Source organism: Neopsephotus bourkii, unplaced genomic scaffold (assembly GCF_033783945.1).
Source record: "Neopsephotus bourkii isolate Nb327-2 ecotype Australia unplaced genomic scaffold, CSIRO-AGI_Nbou_v1 NB_1037, whole genome shotgun sequence".
Classification (NCBI taxonomy): domain Eukaryota; kingdom Metazoa; phylum Chordata; class Aves; order Psittaciformes; family Psittacidae; genus Neopsephotus; species Neopsephotus bourkii.
In genome coordinates, this window is record NW_026901526.1 from 1,147,853 (window position 1) to 1,172,337 (window position 24,485).

The window sequence follows — 24,485 nt, forward strand, 5'->3', positions numbered from 1 at the left end:
GTATGCTCCACACGCGTATGCTCCACACGCACCCCAGGGGGCGGTACCGCCCGCCGCAGCCGCCAGGGGTCGCCACTCCCGCGGCGCTGCCCGCCTCTTCCTCCCGTGACGGCGCCTCGCCGGGAGCCCCCCTTCACCCAGCATGCCCCGCGCTCAGCGACTACAGCTCCCGGCAGGCTCCCAGAGCCGCTTAGGGCCCCACGGCTGACACCTCGTCTCCACCTTCCCAAACGGCCGCCGGGCTCACGTGACTGCCGGGCAGCCAATCGCGTTTGAACTTCGGTTGCTCATCCGCCCGTTACCCCGCCTCGCGGCGCTCCTGCGATCAGACCGATCTAAGATGGCGGCGGTGGAACCGGTGAGTGTTCCATTCTCTTCTCCCGCCCGCCTTTTTCACCTCCTTCTTCCCACTCCCGCCGCCGTCGTCTACTCCTTGAGTCGCGGCTCCCACTGGCCGCGGCGGGAGGAGGGGCGGCGGGTACCCGGCCGGTGAGGGGGCGGGAGGCGGATGGGCGGCGAGGAGCGCACGCACGCAGGGGGACGGAGCGGGGGGAGGGGGAGCGAGAGGCGCCGGCCTGTGCGGGGGAGGGGGACTCATTGCTGTGCCGGCTCCGCCACGCGGGGCGGGGGTCATTGTGTCCCCCCGGCGGCCACCCTGGGCGGGCGGCAGAGCGGCAGAAGGAAGGCCCTGCGGGCCGGCGGCGCTGGCTGCTGCCGCCGCGGCGCCCATTGTGCCGCGCCCCGCCGCCCGGCCCGGACGCCCTGGCGGCGCTGCGGCATTGGGGGACGCTGGGGCCGGAAGGCGCGGCGAGGGGAAGCAGCCATGGGCGGCGGCGGTCCGGGCGGTCGGCTCTGCGCCGCGCTCGACGCATGTGGCGAGGTGGGGGTGGCCATGTTGCTTTTCGCCCGGAGGGTTCGGGTTGCCGGTCACCGAGGGGCGGCTCTTTCTCGCCGGCCGGCGAGCGCCCTTCCGGCAGGTGGGGAGTGTTGGAGTAACGTCTCGCTGCGAGGTAGCTACGATGCCCGAGGGGTTGCGGTGAGAGAGGCATCGCGGATGTGGGGTGAGTATCTGTGAGCTGGCAGATGCGCTGCTGGGCAGTTGGGCAGCTGAAACGAGAGAACAGCGTGGGGCTTCTTAAGGATCAGGGCGTGTCACAAGCGAAATTGTTTTTTTCCGGTCACGTCATTTGGCTGGAACAAGATTTTTTTTGTGTGTGTTTTGATGTTATTCAAACTCTTGATTGCAGTTAAGTAGTTTTTGTTGTGTTTATGAATTTATGCTCTGTTTTCTAAAGCTTTTCCCCGTCTGTACTACCATAGAGAGCTGAATTAGCTGGAAGGGGCCCAAGTACAGTTGTTGTTCCATGCTTCTTTATCATGAGTGGACAGCAGAAGACTGTATATCACAGTTTCAAGAAAATGAGAAACTTAAGGAAGGGTACTGCTTGCCAGTGTGTGTTTTGGACAGACTTTCCTCCGTTTAGACAGAAAGTGTTTAAATTTGAAAATAACTGGTTTAAAATAAAGCTTACCATTTTGCACGGGGAACTTTGATCCTCCTCTTACAATTTTCCTCCATGAACAAAAAACAACACCCTAGAACAAAACCAAAACAAACCAAAAACCAACAGCATTAGTTACAAGGAAGAGACTGAAATTGGTCAGCGTTTATAAGTTGCTTGATGAGTAGTTCTGAACAGGAAGAATGTCAGTTGTTTAAGATGCTGGGCTGGCCTGCCAGCAGCATCCTTCGCATGTTCTCCAGTCACAGTGCTAAACACTTGTTTTGCCAGCTGTAGCCCAAGCACCTGAAAATGAGAGCTTCCTGTTAGCTCAGTGCTTTATGTTAGTTGTGGGGTTTAGCAGGGACTGTGATAAATAATTTTTAATACCATCAGCAATCAGGATTACACTGAAGGTACGAGGACAGGTTGTGGTTTTCTTGGCTGTGGTGCTTGTATATGTCTGTCTCTGCGCCATTCTCTCTATTGCTGTTGCATAAATATGAGGTTGCATGTTAAGCTACTGGGCATAATGTAGCAAAAAATAAACGTTTTTTTGCTGTGCTGTTTCCCTGGAAGGTTGGTTTCCCAGATCCAGTTCGCCATGCAATGACAAACAGGTGTGCTGAGCCACTAAAGGTGGAATATGGGGTACCCTCACAACAGTTTAAGTAATGCTGTTGAATGTTGTGCCCTAGTTGAAGTAGATTTGACTTCAAAAAACAAATGTCAGCTATGCTTCCTTATTTTTAAATTTAAATAATAGAATATTTGTTTATTGCCCTCTTAGGTGGCTCACGCTTTTCCTACCTAAGCTTAAATTTAGACTTTGTAGTGACTGAGGTCATAGATGCCTAACGTTGCAGAAATATACATGCTTTTCAATTGAACAATTTAATTGTATGTGTGGTTAGACATTGAATTACCCTTTGATCATAGGGAAGTATTTGTGTTGCTGACCTTCAAAATCCGGAGATACGTTTTTAGAGATGTCATCTGTCATGCTTTCCAAGTGTGAAAATTTGCCTGTTTTTTTTTTTAATATAGGGCCCTACTGTGATCTTTCTAGTACTTCCATGCCCTCAAATGTAACACACCAGAGCTTAAAATGTAAGATGCTGGAAAAAAAAGTTGAAACTCTTCAGGAATATTGAAACTTGAGTTTAGAGTACTGAAAAGAGTCCAGTGGAAATTGCTAAGAAAAGCAAGATTATTGTAGATAAATATCAACCTGTTGCACATTGGTTTACTTCACTACAGAAAAGACTTAAGCCTCTGCAACATTGAAAAGTTAAAACTTTTTTTTAAGGCTATTTCCGTTTAATTTGTGAGAATATGCAGAAATGTCCTATTAGTGTGCGCTCATACTGTAGCCTTTAAGGATTAAATGTGGTTGGATAACACTATGCAAAAGTCCACAAAGTTGTTGACAAAACCAGCAGTAACGCTTTAGTAAACACTAGTTTACCAAAGTTGACTTTAAAATGTAGCCTGTAACTTCTAAGTGGATATAAATCATGTGAAATCTGATCCCTCATTGTTCAGATTGGAAGTAGGAATCATGGTTCCTTTTTTTGCTTTGTGACAGTTATCATTAGCACTTGCACAAATGTAATTCCTGTGAATTTAATGCTAGATTTTAAGATACATGAGTGAAACTTCAGGCATGTATGATTTGAAAAATGCTTTTTGCAGTAGCTACTGGCTAGCAGGTAAGACTCAGAACTTTAAATGAAATGGGGGCTACAAACTCTGTGTAGGGCCTTAAAATCCTGGGAAGTTCAAAATAGCTCCTAAAAGTCAAGGTATACTGTAAGGTATGGGTTTGTTTTGTTTTTTTTTTTTGTATTATTGACAGTTAACATGTAAATTAAGTGCAGGCCATGTCAACTTTGGACTTATTACTAGGTATTGCTGTTGTAATAAAGTCAGTGACCTGTTACGGTTGAAACCAGTATAGTATTTAGCTGTAGTATTGTGAACACAGTTGCTTGCTCATTGCATTTTCCTGACATTATAGAGGATAGATGTATCTTCCATGCTGTTTAATAATTGGGAATGTCTATCCTAAAGTTTCAAGTTGTAAATTGCATTCCTGACTGAACAAAAGCTTTCTCAAAGGGGGGAAGATGTCGGACAGTTCTTAAATTTTGACATAAACATGTCAAAATTTTCTGAAAGCAGTTTCTTAAAAACATTTCACACAGCGTATAAAATGTCAAGCTCACTTCAAGGTAGTGCATAAAAATAGCATGTGAGACTGAGTTGTGTTTCACTGCCGTGCAGGTGTGGAGGTACATGTGGAATTTTGATCAGAAAACGTGACCCTTCTTGCAGCTTTGTGAAGATCAGTGTGAATTTTGGTAGGGTAGAGGGGGGAGGATCAAATGAAAGGTGTTGGTAGAGAGCCTGCATTGTGGAAGAGAAATGCACATTTTAAGAAGTAATTTAAAAAGTAATTTAAATGTAACTTTTCCCTCAAACATTTTTTAATCACTTTTGAAATATTCTGAAGTCAAGGCTAAACAGAAGTTGAAACAATTTTTAACCTAGAAACTTCAAGCTTATTTCTTAAAGCCCTAAAACGTATTCCTCTAAATGCTCACCTTATAAAGGTACTAGGTTTGCGATCGACAGATTTAAGTGTGCTGTGTAATACAAGTGTGTTTTGTTAGCTGCCTGAAATTGGCACTTGTCCTTGATTCTTGTATAGTGGATGCAAGGCATAAAAATTTTAACTGTTTAAAGGTATATTTTTTTCCTAAATGTGCAGAGCAGTTTCTGAAATGAATAAACTTCTAAACAGTGGTCGGTTTTTGTCATGTTCAGTGCTGCTTATCAAAGTAGCTTGTGTACATGAAACGCCATAATTGGAAATAGCAGTAGTATGTCCAGTACTTTATCCCTCTGACCCTGGAGGAAGTGTGTGACTCTTCTACTCCAGTCTTATGTTCCTATACTTCTGTACATGTGTTGTACTTCTAATTTGGTGGGATATCACTCGGTTAAAATCATGTCACACGTTTGTTTTCCAAGTAGTGAATACCTGTCTAAAAATCTATGGTGTTCTAAGTAGTAATGTATGCAGTTAGGGTGGCTGCTCTGTATGAGACCTTGCTATGTTACACCTAAAAAAATCTAGCTGTCCTGATGTCTGGAAATCTATTAAGTGCTGTTTGATCAGTGACATGTACGTACTGGTACCTCTCTTCCAGTTGGTACTACACATATGATTTCTAGCTCTGTGTACTCATTCCTTAGAGTTGTGTATCAGATAATACTTGGTTTGTTTTTTCACAGCACATAATAATTGCTTGTAGGTGGGCTGAAATCCTTTTTTTGTCCAGAGTATTTTGAAATAAATAGCTCTTTATTTGTGTCTTGTGAATTGTTATCCTAGCTGTAGTGTAATAGCAGTTACGTACGAAGAGCACTAGGACCAGCAGATAGTTGTCATGCTTTTTCCCTTGACCTCTGATAACTGGGACATGTAGTTTTCTAATTCTCTTGAAAACTGTAAACAAGGAGGTATAAACTCTCAAATGTAAGTTATATTGATTTAATGCATTAAAACTTTGGAAGCCTCTTCCACTAATACATTTTCTCAACTTTCACAAGGAATGAACAGCAGTGCTAGGCTGTGTTATGTCCTTTTGGGCCATAAATATTGTGCTGTCTCAGCTGGACTTCCTAACCAACTTCTGTAGGCAATTGGGTGACATGAATGTGGTCTGGGCAGTACCTGACAACACTCAGTGAAATCTAGTCAAGCTTGTTGTTTTCTTCAACAGACAAACCTGATCAAGCAGTTTGTACTGTAAGTGCTGCTTGTTTCCTGTCCTAGTATCATGCACACCTTCCTTTGATATGTTGGTCATTACGTGCTGTGGAGAAAGAACAAATAAAATTAAATTCTATTAACATTAATTTGCAAGTGTCAGAATCCAAGTAACGTGCAGATATGCACAGTCATTAAAAGCTGAGTAGGCAAATGTTTCATGGACTTCTGCAAGCTGATTCCTACATCAAAACCCATGTGGTTAGTAAATAAATGTCACTTTTAATTACATGCTGTCTTGTGTATGAAAAGTAGGATTGGCCAAATGAAGCTTTCCAGTTTATCTGGTAATACTGCCCTATATTATATGTATTTTAAAAGCAGCAAACCAGGTGGTAGCTTAGTTTAATAGGAGATGCAAAGTCAATTTTAGGTTGAAGAATGCTTTAGTTAAATGCAATAGCAAAGTATTATGAAGGATTTTAAATTTAGTAGTCCAGAACCTGCTGGTGGAGGAAGTCTGGCTTACTAGTAAGTTAATAGTGTAGCAGTTGTAAGATTTCACTCTATGGATTGATAAACTGTGGACAGTATAACTTTAACTTACTTTGTATTTCTCAAATCTTTTCAAATGTGCATGCTAGTGTTTTGGGTGTAGAATTTCACTGGAAGGAGGTTGGATAGAAGAAATGGACTTGGAATACCAATTAGTGAACTTATGTACTTTGTATTTGACTTAATAATGAAGAGTGCTTTGGTATCCAAACACTTTACCATGGTAGTCAGAACAGTGAGATAAAGGTAAGATGAAAGGAAATAGGAAATGATATGATCAGACGGCCAGAAGTGAAAGTTGTCCTTTTCCAGTTTTCCATGGTGGCAGTGGGAAATAAAAGGTAGTGGAAAAAAAAGTGCTTTAGGCTGCTGAGACCAGACAGAAAACTTTCGTGGTAATAAGCTTTGCTTCCAACTTTACACCTTCTTCCAGCTTTATTCTCGTGTGTACAGCTGCCCTATCCTTCATGAGCAGCCTGGCACTGTGGAAAAAAACATCTCTTCTGGCTGGGTTAGGTTTTGATGGGAGCGGCGTAATCCTAGGTCAGGATCATAGTTAGCTGGGACTTGGAGGCAAGTTGTCATGTACTGTTTTAGACAGGAGCTTGAATTAATGGTTAGTCTTGAGTTTCCTTAATGCTAGGTAGCTTTCAGGATATTTTAAGGGACTTGTTATTGTGGTGACTTAACTAAAATGTTTGTGCTGAGTCAAATGCCTTCCATTTCACCAGGAAGAGACTTTCATGTGGTAATGTGAAGGGCAATCCACAGTATACTGAGCAGGTATTGAGGTTTACTGCCTTTTTTTTTTTTTTTGTCTCCTAATTGACTGGATGTACTACCTTAATCCTTTTTTGATGTTGTCTTGTATTAGAAGTTAAGAAATGGCATAGCCCTGCTTGTGCTCAATAGGTTTGTATTGATTCCTACAGTTTTTATAGTTACACGTCTGGAATAGTGACCAGGGAGACTTCAGGATTAGCTCTTTGTATATTGAAAGTTGTTTGTTGAGCAAACATGAATGGGATTGTCAACTGAAATTATTTTTGAAAGATGCTTTGCATTGGTCAAGGGTGAGTTTATTTGGTGTGAGAATCTTTAGTGTAATAGTATTTGTAAAACATTTTAAATATTAGATGGCACAACTGCAAAATATTGTGAATGAAGGCAAGCTTCATTACAAAATCTAGCGCTTAATTTACTTCAAAATAGCAACAAGATTTTTCTTGTATGCTCACTATATTTGCACATGCAATATTTCTAACTCTTCTAGTTAGAAGCTCCTACAGGGGCAGCATTTGTAGTTTGTACTTGGCTTTTTGTAGTATAATACAAGCAATACTTGGAGGAGGAAATATTGAAGTGCTGCTTTGGTGTATTTATAGCCTTTGTGTCTTGACCACCTTGATTTGTTCTGTGGGTTCTTGTACATGGTTAAAGGGGAAGATGTGTATTTGATACCATCAACTTAAAAATAAATAGGGCAACACTAGAAGTCTTAAACTAGATAGAATTGGAGGCACTTACTACATTTGTTTTTAAAATCTGTTTTTCTTTTTATAGTATTACACTGCAGGAGATTTGGCAGATCTTTCAACACTGCTTCTGTGGGTTTGGCAGTGATGTTTCCTATTAGAGGATCTTTGGAAAGCATTTAGCTTTATTATGAGGCAGGAAATTGTACTACCTGCCCCTTGTAGGGTGTAAATCAAAGCACTAGCCCCTTTTATGCCTTTGCTTTTCAGTCTTTTCACTGTGAACATGGGAGCATATGAAGCATTCTTAAATATGATGTACATTAGCTTTTGAACTGAGGTGGTTGGTTGTTTTTTTTCCAGGTGAGCTGTTAAACTAAAGCGCACTTAAGTATTTTCAATCGTAAAGGTATAATGTCTCCGAAGTACAACGTAGTAACCTGCCTAATGTTGCTAAATAAGTTGATAATGAAAAAAAAATCCTTATTAAGAACTTTAGGTGTAATCATAAGAGTTTGCCAGATGGGGCTGAAGGTTAAACAGTGTTTGTTCACATTATCACTTCACATTCATTCTACTTTTCAGCAGCTTTGGTGATGAGAAGCTGAGTAGTGTGGGATAAACTGAGTGACATGGAAGTCTAGAGTAAAGTGTTCCATCAGTTAGATGACTTGCCATTACTTAGTCCACCCCTACATTGCTTTGTTCTCTTAAAGCCACATACTTTAACTTTGAAGTACTACTTTTGTTCTGCTGTGTTTAGGAATGTCTAGAGTCTTTGGGTCTGTTGTAGTTAGTGTTTGTTTGTATTGCCAAAGTGTTTTTTCTTTTGCAGGATCAGCTGCAAGGTACAGGCATTTTTGACTTGCCTGTAGGGAATGAGCTATAGTCCTCATTCCTTGTCTCCGATATTCTGGCATGTATACCACATTAGAGAGAGAGATGGTAGTAACTGGTGGGGACACTTGGCCTCACAATAAAGCTTTGTGTTCCTTGGTTTGAAGGAAGGGCATTAGAATTTCAAACATGATAAAATAGCTTCTCAAACTGAATGGCAGCCTTGAGGGGGGGATGCAGAGGGAATATATATTGTTTCACTGTTTATTTGTGTATATTTGACATCTCTGCCACTGTCTCTAGAGGTTGGCTAACATAATACCTGGGACTGGTCTAATCTGTGGTAGATGTGTGATTCAGTTTAAAATTTGAGAAGTGATACACGTTTAAATTCTGCTTTTTGGTGCCTGAAGCTTTGGTGGTAGAGTTGCTGCATATACAAAGATAACCACTTACCAGTTGGGGTTCTAGCTGCTTGTAACAGCTGATTTCAGACCTGAGAATTGTAGGCATGTCTCCTGTTTGTAATAACAGATCTTGTTATATAAAAAGGCCTGTACATCTGCTTCCAGTGGTGCTTTGTCAGAAACTGATATTTTCCCCTTCTGAAATTATTATTGTGGAAATTAATTTTTAGATGTGTGTATTCTAGATAACAGCGTGTTGTGTATTTCTGAGATAAATCTCAGTTGTTCCGGAGTAAGACAAGTATGTTAAGTAAACCATTTTGGAAACAAATGACATGGATAAACAAATCACTGAAGAACAGAATGTGAATTCCTGCAGTTAGAATTTGTTGTAGGACCTGTTTAGATGCTGAAGGGAAAAAGGGATGCAGATTGTGAATCTGGGATGAATTGGAGGAACCCTTAGGTTCAACCTTCTTAGTTACTTCAAAGAACTAAATTACTTCAATAAAAACTAAGAAGGAACATACTAATAACTCCTTTCTTCAAACAGGAAACCACTCCCAACCCTCAGCCTTCAGAAGAGGAGAAAACTGAGCCAGCAGCACCTAGTCAGGAGGTTGCCAGCCCTGAACAGTATATTAAGCATCCACTACAAAATAGGTAAGTACTACAGAAGCATTATTATAATTTTGCTCAAGGTAGAATAATGCCTGTATCTTTACAGCTGTCTTATTTACCTTATGCTTTCTGGCAGAATTCTTAGAGTTCTCAATTTTTTGAAGTTTTTTTGCAGTGAGGTTGCAGAGGAAATAGGATCTGATCCTGTTGTAATTTAGAGCCTTTTCATGTAGTTTTGTTACAGAAGTTGAAAATATTTACAGATTTTCAGAATGAAGTCAGGTAATCGGAAAGAATGTGGCCTGGCTTTCAGTTAGAGGCAAGCAAAGCTTTTGTTGCTTTTGTCTTGTGTCTGTTAAGAGACAGACACTGAGAGAAAGTTGCTGCAAAAAAAGAACTGCAAAAACTTGCATTCTGCCTTGTACTTCCGGCGGTTAAGGTGCCAGTGGTGGTAAAGAGCTGCCATTCTTTTTTCTTACTAGAGTCTTAACTCTTTTGTATTTCTACCATTTTTTCTCCTATTTGGAACTGAAAATAGAAGCTGCATTAACCAGCCAAAGAGCTTATTAGACTTGATTGTATGAATGGTTGTTGTTTGCAGTAATAGTGTTTTCATTATTTGTAGAAGGAACAGAAGAAACCCTGTTAAATGCAGATGTTCACATTTGTACCAGTGTGTTACTAAGTAAAAACTGTAGGGCACTTAAATTTTCCTGTTTATAAAGAAAAAACATGAAGCAGTAGTTTAAAGTATAGCTAAAAAAAATTACTGAGAAATCAAAGCCCACTTACTAAATTGTGCTCAGAGTGCAAAACCAGATCTGTCTTAAAAGCTACTATTCCGCTTTTTACTGACTTTTAGAAATAATGAGGACTTCACCAAGAAGCTTTATATTCAAAAATCTCAACTTGAACTACCTTTCTGCAGTAATGATATTATAACCCTACAGGTTGAATTTCTGCTAATGTGGACAAAAGTTCCTCCAGCAGCATACATATACTTAAAAAATCGCCGCTAGGAAGTTTTCTCCAGTTAAGCTGAAGAGCTGATGCAGTGCTCAGTACTTTATGTTGGTGTTTAGGTGCTGCCCAAAAATGAACCTTTTATTAAGTGGCACCTTATTCTTTTTCTAAGACTTGAGCAAGTGTGGAAGACCACAACACATGTTCCCTTACTGTCTTTCTTTCAACTTTTATCCTTTCTTTTTTCCTCTAAACACTTTTATTAAACAAGTGGTAGTAGCGCTGTTAACGGAAAACCACAAACTTATAAAGGTTTGAAATGTCAGGAAAGGTGTCAATAATAGATTGACACTTGGTGCTCTGCCTTGAGAAGATAAGCCTCTAGTGCAAACCTGGGTGATTTCAACACTACTGAGATTATCTGAATGAAAAATTAGCCTTTTTTTGTTTAATGCCTTATCAGGTATCCTGTTCCAGCATTTTGAATGGTGCTTTTTAGATCCAGAAAAAGCAGCTTTGTGTGAAAATGCAGTGTGATTTGTACTCATCAGAGATGATGAAGAAAAACCAGATGGAAATTTTTTTCATTTTAGATTAAAAATGTGCATAACTAATATGCAGACTTAAAAAAATTGCAACAGGTAAAGTTGGTATGTTTGTTTTTTAATTGTTGCCTTTACTAAGCTTAACACAGCTTCCCTTTTAAAATTTACACTGTCTTATTATGTGAGTGCTTGGGAAACTCCCATGTCATGTATAGCTTTGGAGTGATATAATTAGCTTTTGTAACCTTTACTGGAAATTACTGGAAAGGGTGCTGCGCTCCTAGGTTGAATAGTTGATGGTGGTTTAGACCATAATCAGTTATTTGTGGTCAGGGACTGCAGTTTAGCAGTGGCAGCAAGGAGAAACCTCTGAGGCTTAGAGGTTTAGAGTCTTAGAAATGCTTCAAAATTATTTAAAATATTTTCCTAAGCACATTGATGAAATCTTCCATGACTCTTCTAATGGGAACACGAATATTGTTGATATTGAGATATTGTTGATATTGTTGTATTTGAGAACTGAGGTTCTAAGTTTTCTTACCGATAAAAACTTCCGTGCTGTTATCTTAAGGTTTGCAATTAGTTAGGCTATAACATTACAAATAATGAATTATATATTTAATGTCTTTTAATTTATAGATGCTATTTTATTTTGTTTTCCTTTAGATGGGCACTCTGGTTTTTTAAAAATGACAAGAGCAAAACTTGGCAAGCAAATCTTCGTCTTATCTCAAAGTTTGATACTGTTGAAGGCTTTTGGGCGTAAGTAAAGATGCTTCAGTCCATGTAATAATCCAGGCATATGTTGGCAAAGCTTATGTGAAAGTGAAAACCCAAAGCACTCAATTAACTGCAATTTTATGAGTGTAATCTGAAATGTTTGCAAAATGGAAAGTGACATCTAGCACATCTCTCAGAATGTGGTAGAATTTAACCCTTGAAGAAAATGTGATTGAGGTTCTTCATACTTTAAATGCGCGTTGTTTTGCTGTTAACACTGCAGCATTGCTTGTATTCATGTGTACATGTAGAAAATTACATTTTGTGCAGTATCTATCTTATAGTAGCATAAACTTGTAAATGATTGTAGCCAACTGATCGGTGCTTCCTTGGTCCCAGATTGCACTAGTTGATTAGATTCTCAGGAGACAGGGGTGTCTTAGTGGAATAATAAGACCCATCAGTGACCCTTTAGCACCAACAGGAAAGAAAGAAAGATACTGAAAACATTTGAGCAAGTATTTATCAGTGCAGTCCTCAGAGAGAAATAGGATTCTGTGCTTGTAACCAGCTTTCCCATTCCTACTATGGAGGTAGCAGTCTTGGGGTATGTGATGAGCAGCTAAATTGTTTGAAGCTCATTGTTAAAGTTCATTGAGGGTAAGTTTTTTAAGCTTCTATAAGAGTCTGAGCAGCTAAAAGTGCTTTATCCAGACATTTGCAGTGAGGAAGGTGTAAAATTAGTCACAAGCAATTAAGAAGTTATGCCTCTGTTGTAGTCGGAGTGGGAAATAGTTGTATTGTTCTGAGTAGAAAGTGTTAAGGTCAACTTAAAAGGAGGGAAGCTGGTTAATCTGTAAGTGGCTTTGTAAATTCCAGTGCCTGATCTCTAATTCTAAGAACATCACAGTAATTCATTTCCTTTTTTGGTGCTGGACAATGCCTGAAAGTTATGTATGAAATGGTTTTGGCCACAGGTTACTGTGATATGTGCAGGCCTTCTTCTGAAGTCTTAACAGCGCAGGCAAAAAAAACCCAAACATTCCTCTTGCTAGAGGAGGAAACAGTATGTACTACTATGATCTTCTGCTCTGAAATGCATAGCTGTAAATTGAATTCAGAGTATATACTTTATATTTTGATGTTTGTTGTCTCTTCTTACCTTTTAAGCTATTATTTTAATAATTTGAATCAGGCTTTATCCCTAGAAGATTGTATTAAATGGTAAAGTTGAACATTTCTTAAAGATTTCTTTGCAGAGATAGTAGCCTTAGAAATACAGTTGTCCTTACTCCATGTATGTGTATGCACAGAATGCACATGCACACAGAACTTGTTGCCATGAAAGTTCGGTGGGTTATGTTTCTAATAACTTTGTTAAAACTTCGATTAGAAGAAGCATTGATGTAGGAGCCAAGCAAGTGTTCATAAACCAGTTTCTGTTCTGCTTCTTTAAGCCCAGAACATCCTAAAGCTCATGCTTTTATACTGCTGAAAAATACTTCAGAAATAAGGTTGCTTCTGAAATTACTTTAATGCTTTTTAATTTTTGTATTTTGTTCAGTCTTATGTCTTAAATTCTTAGAAGAATTTTGTACCTTAAAATAATACTTGGTTTTAATCTGCTTTTTTCCTTCCAATAGTTTATACAACCATATCCAGCTCTCTAGTAATTTAATGCCTGGTTGTGACTACTCGCTCTTTAAGGTATGCTTGCTAACCTTTTGTCTTCAGTTATGGATATTTAGTGATGGATGGTTTCCTGACTAAGCAAGACACTGTCCAATATTTCACTTCAGATACTTGGGAATGTCCTAAAGGTATTACTTTATTAAGAAAGTCCCAAATACATGTCCTCTGAAAATCAGGGTGCCACTAGTTCTGAAAATACCAGTACTTGCTTTATAGCACACTTCACTTTTATAACACACAATTCACTTTTAAGTTTGACTATGTTTGTCTTCATTTTATGTTTGAGGAAATAATCGTTAATAACTTTCATAATATTAAAGATTTTCTGGCTCTGTCGTTTGGTGTGACATGAGTTGAAATGTGCAAGTTCTGTGGGAGGCTGCAGTGTTCTCCAGTGCTCAAAGAACAGATGCAGCCTGCCACAGATGCACAGTGCACATACTAGGCAGATGCACAACGCTCTTTTAATTTTTACACCATGAGTTAAATGCTGTAGCACTTATGTATAAAATGCAAAATTGTACCCAACACTGACACTTAAAAGAGGCTGAGGAAGTGTTCAAACCAGTGAATAGGAAATGCTGATGAAAGCGTACATGAAATCCTGCTTTAGCTGGAGTAGAGTACTGAACTGGAGCTCTAAATTAAATCCTGACCTCTATGAAGTGCTTCTAACATACAGCTTCCTTTCTGAATATTTAAGTAATCCCTTAAGTCATGGTGGCTGGTTAAAACACTCCTTTTCTGATAAAACATAGATCCTGGCTGACCTCCTGAGAGGACTATGTCCTCAGAGGACTGTATGTAGTTTGTAAACCCCAACAGCTATAGGTATAGTGATGCTTGGGTTTGAGAAGGTAATGCTGTTTTAGGTGACTGAAAAACCTTACTAGTAAGTTTGAAGAAGCTGTAAGCCCTTCAAAAGTTGGGATATGTATGGATCGTACTTGTATTTTTTTTTTTTTGCAAGGATCCTAAATTTGTTATAACTGTGTTTGCTTAGAAATAATTATTTAAATGCATGAAGCAGGAACAGAATTGGAAACTGCTGCAGACTTCTGAGCAATCTCTTGCTCTCGTCCTTCAATTGTGACCTCGTAAGAGTACCTCTTAAATTTAAATGCCCTTGCTAGCAGCTGCAGAGCTCAAACTATGTCATCACCTTTAAAAGTGAGCTGACACCGCTTCATCCTGCATGTTGAACACTTAATTAGCTTTCAGCCAAGTTATGTAGTGCGACTCTCTTCTCAGACAGTTCTTTACTGAGTTTCTCTGTCTAGACAGTTACCTGCTTTTTTTAATGACTGGCTGTTCAGAAGTGCAGTGTAGCTGTTGGATATGGGAGAGGCAGCTGGCTGCTTTGCTGGATCAGCGTATCTAGAGTCACTTAGTGCAGGGCCATTGGTAAAGCTTTAATCAAAATGAAACTTGCTTTTATATGGTGTGTTGATTTTTTTTTTTTTAATTTATTTTTTTTCCTGTGGCCCCAACAGTTAAAACCCTTTATTCTCACTGTGTGTATGCAGGAAGTTGCTGGGATAGACTGCCAGGGGTGTCTGTTTCAGTGCAGTAATCTTTATGCATAAGCGAAGCACTTGGCCAGTGTTGTACTGAGTCCAAGACTTAAAATAAGGGCTTCAGAATGTAGCTGCTAATTTTGCCTGGTTTTATACAGGCCTATTCCCTCAGGGTTTTTTTATGTGGTTTCGTGTAGCCAAAACTTGCCTGGGTTGTGATTCTTCTGTAGAAATAATTCATTAGCGAAAGTGCACTTGCTAATCTGTTTTGAAACTTCGGTACTGGTGCAGGACAGTATTTCTGGACACAAACATATCTCAAACAATGCACTTCTTTCTGAAGTTGCTGATTCAGTTATCACTGGCCTTTTGGTTATTCTTTAGGAAAAATACAGATCAGATCTGATTTAACTTCTAGCTGTTCTTTGCAGGATGGGATTGAACCCATGTGGGAAGATGAAAAGAACAAGCGAGGAGGACGATGGCTAATTACACTAAACAAACAGCAGAGGCGAAGTGACCTTGATCGCTTCTGGCTAGAGACAGTAAGCACTATGGCCTTACAAGTTGCAACGGAAGAATCTTGCATTTGTATTTAATACTTTAACTGGTTTGTTCTTTCTGTGTGCCACACACAGACTTCTGGCTTCCTGGCAGCATAGTGTCCTGTAAGTTTTTATTGTCAGGTTTTCAGTAGTGATGTGTAATGTAGTTCTGTTCTGTTGAATACTTATTATAGTGGGCAGCAGAAGAGAGAATTCTACAGGATAGATTAACCTTTTTTTGGGGCATATACAGAACAGCTGTTGAGCTACTGGGAAAATAGTACAGTCCTGAATTTCAGGACTCCCAGATTTGTCTGCTTAAGTGTAACAATTTGTTTACAAGTATTTGTAAATAAGAATAGTTTATTTGTAAATAAGAATAGTTTTCAGGTTTTGGTCGTCCTGAAGCGAGGGAGTTTCAGTTTTAGTTTTTTTCTTTCTGTACCTAACACCAGGATAGACAAGTAGTAGCACAGTCTTCCTGTATGTACACTATAATAATAATATTGTCCACTGCTGTTATCTCTGGAATAGGTATTTCTGAATGGTAAATATACTTCTAGACATTGTGGGTTGCAGTACGTGTCTTGTAGAAAAGAATTGTACTGTCAAGGAGCTGACTCAGCTTAGCCTAAAACAGTCTAGTGTGTTCTGAGTCTTAGGGCATAAATTGCAGACATTACAAGGGAAAGCAATGTTACCATGGCTCTTGATCTTTTTTCCTCTGCTTTCATGAGGTACAAGAAGTACTGCACTGCTTTGAAAGGGAGGAATGGCCTTCATGATCAAAGCAAGAGGTGTCTGAAATACCAGAGCTATTAGGATCTTTCTAGATCTGTAATAGTGATTTGAAGAAAGGATTGTGACCGGTATACTACTAGGAATATGACTGCACATGAGAATAGTGTCTTGCTGTGTGCATTTGGCCTTCTGATTCTTAACAGGCATTACATGCAGATTGGAAACATGACTTAAGGCTAGAGGGCTCTGCTTTTTGTTTAGCAGCAAGCAATAGCAGAGAGCCCAAATACCAGGTGACTGGGATGTCTGTTCTAAAACAACCCTGTCACTTGCAATTATTAGTAACCAACTTCCTCCAATAAAAATCAAAGCCCTTTATCAGTCCCCTGTGCAACACACTTTTATTGTAATGTAATGATCCTTGCTGTTTTTAACTGTAAACTAAACCTTATTTGAGAAGACTTTTTTTCCTCCTTTTGAGTAGCTTTCATTAAGAATGTACTTGAGTGTAGTGTTTATTGAGCATGGTAGTCATCTTTGCTTGTGTATGTACTAAGGCTGATCAGTATTTTGAATAGTCATGTGTAGTTTAAACATTTATGACTTTGATTACTCAGTGAGCATGTGCAGCCTGCAATTGGGTGTAACATTTAAAGTACGTGTAGTTACACCTGATTTATTCAGCAGCACACTTGGTCCTGTCCTTTTCTACTGCCATGAGGAAGTCAGACCTTGCAACTTTCACAGGTACTGAAAGACCTGCTTTGTTGAAAAAGCTGCAAATGTATTGAATTTCCAAATGTTAAACAAGTGAATCTGGAAAGGAAAGTTACTATAATGGCATCGTGTTTAATGTACTGTGCAGGTGAAGTAAACAAGTGCCCATTTGGAGATTAAAATTTTAATTCAGCATGGCCTAGATGAATCTCTTAACCACAAGAAATTCTCATCTTTGAATATCTAAATTTGCTTGTTTTACAAGTAGCAAGCTGAAATTTAAATACCACTTCCACAGTTAGGACAGTTACCAGGATGAGTGCTAAACTCAGTCTGATGTTCCACTTTTCCCAGCTCTTAGCTTTACCGTTAGGAACTGATAGAGGAAGAATCGTGTGCTACTCGTACAGTTGTATTGTTGCAGTTGGGTACACACTCTTCAGGATGATTGATTTCCACTTCAGAGTCTGTGGGAATTCCTGAGTGTGTTGATAGGAAGTGACACTTCATTAGACAGCACTTTTCACCTAAGTTGCAGTCTGATTTGCCTCAAATTGATACACTTCAGAATTGAAATTGGACCTTACATAGATGACATATTGCCCAAGTTGTTCTTCACAGGTTCTTCCTAGGTAGTGAATGTAAGCACATAAAATTTCAGCGTTTTCTATCTGTGTTAAACATACTGTAGAAGGAAAAATAAATTCCTTGAATTCTGTCATGGTTTTGGATTGGAAGGATGGGTGGGAGGCAGTACTACATTAAATGGTCAGCTGTGTCAGAACTTGCAGGTGATGGGCCAGGAGAAGAGATGGGAAACTCAACATAGGAGTTCCACAGCTGATTTTAAGTTCTCTTGTAACACTTGGGATTTCAGGAAGATACTGCAATAAACAGAAAACGATTTCTGCATGGCAAGTGGTTATAAGAAATAAAACGTAGTATTCTTCAGTCCTTTGTGTACACTGTTTGCTTGTGGAGCAGGATTCTGACTTGTAATGCCCCTGCTAATGGTTAATCTTTGTTTTGTAGCTGCTGTGCCTTATTGGGGAGTCATTTGATGACTACAGTGACGATGTATGTGGTGCTGTTGTTAATGTTAGAACTAAGGGTGATAAAATAGCAATATGGACAACTGAATGTGAAAACAGGGATGCTGTTACACATATAGGGTAAGTAGAGTGTTTGGCGTCTTGAACATATGAAATATAATAATGCATTTAAAGCCAGCTAACTTGATAGAGAATGCACTTCAGGCAAATGTAGCCTTTAATAGCATGGTGTAATCTTCATTCCTGTAAGCAACAGTAATCATCTGAAATTATCTGCAGACTGTACTATAGAAAATGTATGTTGTGCTCTGTTATTTAGCAAGTATTGTTAAGCTGATGTGTTTTTTATGCTGTAGTATTGATGCTTCAAATTTACTTGTTGTTGAAGTCAGTCATTGTAGGCCACTTAACCTATGCAAACTGGTGAAAATATTTCTCTTCCCAGCTTAGCACATCTGTCTTAGGTCAAACTTTTAACTGACAGGCATAGTAACTTGCTAACATTTTTGCTTATTGGGGGCTCTCTTGACGCATTCCTCATTTGGGCCTTTAAAAATCTCTTGGGGTCTGCATTAACAATTTTATTATATGATCATGTTCAGATTTGAAAGGTGAAAGGTGTCTTAACAACAAACAAACAGGATTGTGGAACATATCATCTGTTATTAGAGAGTAACCTTGCATCAAGCCTAATAGGCATCAGAAGATTTTTAGAATGGTACTATTAACCTAAGCAGCTAACATGGCTTTATTAGAGAACTGCAGAGAAATTAAGATTTTGCAAACTGACTGAGACATTGACTAAGGTAAGTTGTGTTGTCTACCTGCTGTACCTTGTGTTACATAACTTCACAAGCAATACATCAAGTTTTTATTTAACAGTTAAAGTTGTAGTAAGCTGTGGTTCTGTGAACTGCTCCATTATGATTAAGTTAGAGAAAACCCCCATATTTATGTAGTTTTGTTAATCTGCAGTTGAGCGGGCTTGTCCTGTGGTTTAGTCAGCCCTTGCAGCCTACTGTCACTAGTGGCTTGCATCTCATTCACTGCTAAGGAATGTTCTGTTTGTAAGATGTGTGCTGCTGCTTCTTTTTCTTACAGCATGAGATCCAAGGTGATTTTTCTTAAAAGCCCCTGTTGGGTAGCTGCTCATGACCAGCTACCAAGAGGGCAGACCCCCACGGTCTGCTCTCTACCAGTAGGTAAAGAAAATACAGCAAGTCTCTGCAACCGAGATGTGTGTGGTGATAAATCTTGACTGTTCCAGGGAACTGCTGTTTTATTAGGTTCAAGTGGCTTCATCATTTCAGTAGTTGGAATTGTGGACCGTGACTATTTCATAGCTGTTTTCTGTATGTGGGAATAGGGCTTGCTGATACTGATGATATTCACATGAATGCAGTGGAATCCCTGTGTTCTACATTTATGTAGGCCTGTTAATTATTTTTTGGTGAGACCTTGTCCTATTTTATATTCTAAGTCATTGTTCGTACAGAACTATAAGCTGATTTTAGTTGCAATAACCTAAAAAAATCATGGTTCAAGGCCTTTATTCATACCTGAGAAATTGCTTCTAAATAGGCAACTCTTTTTAATGAAGGTGTCAGCAGATCTTGAAAGCAGGTGTCTTGGTACTAATGCCTTCCTAAGGGCCTAAACTGTTTTTCTGTTTCTTTTCTCCAGGAGAGTATACAAAGAAAGATTAGGACTTCCTCCAAAGATAGTGATTGGTTATCAGTCCCATGCAGACACAGCTACTAAGAGCGGCTCCACCACTAAAAATAGGTTTGTTGTTTAAGACGACACCTTCTGAGTATTCTTTCATAGGAGACTGCGTCAAGCAATCGAGATTTGGGAGCTGAACCAAAGCCTCTTCAAAAGCAGAGTGGACTACATTTGAATTTGATTTCCATCTAAGTGTTGCTAAAATTTGTGAGAAGTCTCATTTGCCTTTGTCTTGTACTTCTGTGTTCCATCTTTTTTTTGTTCTTTTTTTTTTTTCCCCTCCTCTATTTTGGCTGAAGTAACCATTTCCGATCAGAACCTGAGTACACTTCACCCCTCAATTCATTAATGTTTTCCTGGCCCACTCTGTAATAGCTTGATAGAAACATTACTATTACAAGGAAAAAATAATTGTTTATCCACAGTATTGAGCAAAGAAGTTGCATTTCTGTACCTGCAGGAAATTACTCTGTTTTACATTTGCATTGTATGCAGTAACATTTTGCTGGTTTGGAAAAAGAGTATGGTGCATACAGTTTTCTAGCAATTTTTTTTATACAGCATCACCTTTGCTATAACGTATGCTGATGGCTGCTAGATTAATTTATTTGTTTTCCCTATTTGATAACATTAGTGATATTTTGATTTCAGTTGTTTTTGCTCATGTAACATTTGGTGAAGAATCTGGGAATATGACAAAGGTGGAATAAACATTAATTTTGTGCATTCTTTGGTAATTTTTTGGGTTTTTTGTAACATCAAAGCTTTGCTACAAATTTATGCATTTCAGTCCAATCAGTGATCTGTTTGTGTGATTTCCTAAACATAATTGTGGATTTTTTTTTTTTAATGTAATACCATAATTTACATTCCTTACTAGAAATAGTATGTCTGGTTTTGTATCTTATGCTGTATTTTAACACATTGTATTACTTAGGTTATTTTGCTTTGGTTAAAGTGGCTCAAGTAGAAAAGCGGTCCCATTCATATTAAGACAGTGTACAAAACTGTAAATAAAATGTGTACAGTGATTTGTCTTTTAGACAACTAGATTTGTCCTTTTATTTCTCCATCTATACAGCAAGTATTTGTACCTCTTGTGACAAGGCAGTCTCTGCTGTGGTTTCTATTGCAGTGTCTTCCAAGAAAGATGAATTCTGGAGCTATAGTATGTTGAAACTTCTAATAAATCTGTTAGCTAGCACCCTAAATCAAAGTCAAATTATGTTGATGTGGTTACTGTTTTTTCCTAGTGGTTGGTCTAATTGACAGTTTGCATTGTTTCTCTTCTGACTTTTGTTTATGCCAACCAAGAAATCCAAGGGTACATAGAGAGCTGTCTAGTTTCAGGTAGAAACTACACTAAAAGCGCTTAAGTGAGTGATTCTACTTTAAGTATGTAATTCTTATATGAAGTACAAGTAGAGTGCGCTAGAGACATGGCTACAAGATAAAAGTATATGATGATCTAGATAGTCTGCTGTTAACGTATATCTTAGAATAAAATTTAAACTTCCATTGGCTTGAATGTTTCTGTAGGATCTGCAGGTTTCCTTGACTTGGAGGATTGGGGGAAGATCTTGAAGGCTGTTAACTTCTTGTCTTGAACACGAGAGAGGCTTTTTCTTTCCACTCTTTAAAAGTGCTTTATTGCTAATTTCTTGGTCTTTAGTGTGTGATCTTGCCGGGGCTATGTAGCCTTTCTTCAGATAAACGTAAAGGCAGATGCTTGTTTGGGTTTTGATCTTTGTGATAATTCCTTAAAGCAAGTTTAGTCACTATGTGCAGTGAAGATTCAGTTGGATCAGGCTTTTAAATCCTCCTGATTAATGCACTGAAGTATTTTTGTGAGCTAAGATAGACGTGAACAGTTTCTTGCACATTTTTTCCAAAAGGTGACGTAAATAGCATGTCAGACTATACAGAAAAGGTATTGCATTAACTTTGGATCATTATAATGTCCAATACAAACACTTCCAGTAGGCATGTATAGCCAATTGTACTATGTCTTCAATACTGGTCACTAACTGGGATAGGTGTTAGATGTGGAGAGAGTGGTTAGGCTGTTTGTATGCTGGTCTCTCTGGATTCTGGTGTAACTGATCGTCTTCCCTGATTCTGCAGGTGGGCAGAGCCAGATGGATTTAATAAGGCCATTCATGATAGAAAATAGCAGTCCCTGCCTGTTCTCTAGCTTACTGCTTCAGTTTATCATCTTTGCAATTAAAGTAAGCTCTTTGAACTAGATTTTTCTGAACTAATACCATCAGCTTCAAGCTGAGTAGACTTTGTGTAATTTGGGAGTACCAGGGCAAGGCTCACTATAAAGTGTGTAATAAGGTAGTGCTGCCGTTCTGTGAAGAGTGTTGAGATCGAGTGCTGTTGTGAGAAGTACATAGTAATGGTTTTGTTTCATTTCACTACAAGACTGACTGGAATATTGTTGAGGGTAGCAGCATTTTTGTTAACCCAGAAAAGTGATTGATATTTTCTTGGTATAGTCTCAGGTTTTTGAGCCTGAGCCTATTTAAGCAGCCAGCTGACTTGCACTGCAATATGAGAACTGCAAGTAGGTTGATTTGAGGCTCCTCACTGCTTCAGATAACAAATGCTGTGTTTCTAGAGGACTTGAGTGAAAATTATACATACTTGTTTTATCAAATAAAATAACCTATGCCTTTAATTCACTGCTAGAAGTAGCAAGTGACCGTGAACGTAGTGTTCTCCAACTTGCACATCACTTTGTGCTGCATACTAATGTTCTTCTGATTATAATGGTGTGGTTTGTGTTCTTACACAATGGGAAAAAGCCAAGAGCTTTCTGTTCTTGTATTAATAAAATGTTCACAGGCTCTCGAGAGGAAAAAGCATTGAATTTTAAATTTAAGTATCTAGCTTTGGTACAAAATACCTGGCATCATTAAACTTCCAGCTAAGTGGGTAGCCATGGTGAATGTGTGGTTTAGTAAGCCTGAGAAGACTAAAGAATAAAGCTGAAGCTTCTATTCAGAAGTGGTTCTGTACAGTACCAAACCAGCAGAGCAAGGAAAGCAGAAACTTGCTGTTTGAAGAGGTGTCAGAATGTGCCCGAACATACCTGGGAAGAAGGGGCAACAGATAAGGAATAGTTGTGAATTAACAGCTTCTGGGTGTACTGTAGTCTTGGGCTGTGCAATGCTTTTCATTGTCACTTTGTTGTCCTGCAGTGTCTGTCTTGTGTTTCAGGCTGTCTCTAGCTCAGGAAACTTAATGTTACTCAAAATCTGGGAACTTGGAATAGTGGCTTTTTGCAAAGCTTGGATTGAGCTCAAAACTTCATATTACCTAATGGGATTTTTTTTCCCTATAAAAATGCTTGGAAAAACTGTTCTGGACTCCATGGGACTTGTACTAAAAGGGAAGAATCCATTGCATTTCAGCTTAGTAAAGTGACATGGATCTTCCCTCTGATACGTGACCTCTCTTGTTCCAGGAAGCTTTACTTTTGAGTCTAAGACCGATGGTTTTAAACCCAGATTTCTAAGAACATCCTGCACTGAAGTACTAAACCAAATAGTTGAACTTAATAGTTAAGCCCATAGACCTTTCAAACTGCCTAGCACTTGTGGATGACTGTGCCTGCTTCAGAACAGTCAGTAGTTTCTGCAAATTGTTTTTTGCAAGTAGGTTTTAGTTTGGCCTTATTTAATGCAGATTTTGTGCCTTTTCATGTTGGGCAAGAAACAGACATGAAATGACAAATGAAAATGATATCACCGGTAAGGTAATAGTTTCTGCATATTTCACATCGAGACATTTCATACCTGTCTGTTCAAACTAGACTTGGAGAGCAGGGGTGCAGGGTGTATCAGCCAGCAGTGTGGAACAGTCCTGGCTGTTGAGTGCACCTGCTGGGCCTCTCCATCATTTCAAATCTCCAGAAGCTGTTAAATCTGGGAGATTTTATTATATCTTGGTCTCTTTGCAGGACATTTGTTGCTGTAGCTGCTTGAACAGACTTTCTGCCTTTTAGCTCTTAAAGCTTTTGTATTCCACCAGGATTGGTGGCACTGCCACGAAGGCACTGCAGCAATGCCTTTAATAAGCACTTAAATTCCTTCCCCTGTGATGAAAACCATGGTCACTTCTGCTCCTGCCTGGTGGCTGCCTGGCACTTTCCTAAAAAACTATGGGATGCCCTACTAGCCTTCCTGTCTTGAAATAAAGCAGGTTTTGATGTCCAGAACGAAATGTGAATTGTGGCTGAGCACATGATGATTGTTATGCCCTTAGCATTAACTTGTTTTGTGTGATGCCTTAAATGTAAACACATCCTAGCTGGAGTCAGTCTGTTGGTACCGGTTTGCCTGCTAACCAAATGTAACTCAGATTTATTTTCTCTACTATTATTCCCTGCTAGTGCTGAGTGTGTGACAAGCTTAGCTGTGAGTTTGTGGGGTTTGTGACTGCCTGTGCTTTCCTATCTCAGTTTTTCTAAATCCTGATACTTTTCAAGCCTTATTAAAATATATTTAATAAAGGGAAAAATTACACTGAGTCTAGTTACTGCTTCTTTTGGTCACTGATACCATGGAGGATTACAGGTGTTGCTAAACCCAGATACAGGCTGCGTGTGACTTCTTTGGCATAATATTCTCCTTTATGGGATTTTCACTTTTATCTCTAACCATGTAAGTATAACAGGGAAAATGATACTTGAAAATGTGTGAATATATCGTACATAAAGACAAAATGACTCATCTATTTTTTCTATTATTTTTTTTCAAAGTAGAAAACTTTTGTTATTTCTAAAAGGTTTCTTTGACTTTATGTAACTAATGATTGGGTTTTGCTTTCAATAGGTAGTTTAACTTTTTCCTTATGTTGTGTCTGTTAATGTTATTGAGGAATTGGAGCCAACCTCATAGGTAAGGTTTGGTGTTCTTTGAAGAAAAGCTAGTTTTTGAGCCTTCCTCTGTATGTATAGGGTAGCTCCCCTAGTGCATCTAGCCCTGAGCCATACAAATATGCAGAATATATAATGGGAAATTGGAAGGTACGACTTTATTTCTGTAGCTTGAATGAAAATAAAGCTTCTGAGGAACTGAATGTCT

General features: G+C 39.0%; 1 protein-coding gene across 1 annotated transcript; it reads left to right on the forward strand.

Moving 5' to 3' along the window:
• Positions 1-207: 207 nt before the first annotated feature.
• EIF4E (eukaryotic translation initiation factor 4E) lies at positions 208-24,480 on the forward strand. Its single transcript, XM_061360946.1, has 7 exons — positions 208-358; positions 9,108-9,217; positions 11,350-11,445; positions 13,047-13,110; positions 15,044-15,157; positions 17,648-17,787; positions 19,351-24,480. Exons 1-7 carry the CDS (start codon positions 341-343, stop codon positions 19,463-19,465), a joined length of 657 nt encoding a protein of 218 aa, XP_061216930.1. The 5' UTR covers positions 208-340; the 3' UTR covers positions 19,466-24,480.
• The last annotated feature ends 5 nt before the right edge of the window (positions 24,481-24,485 follow it).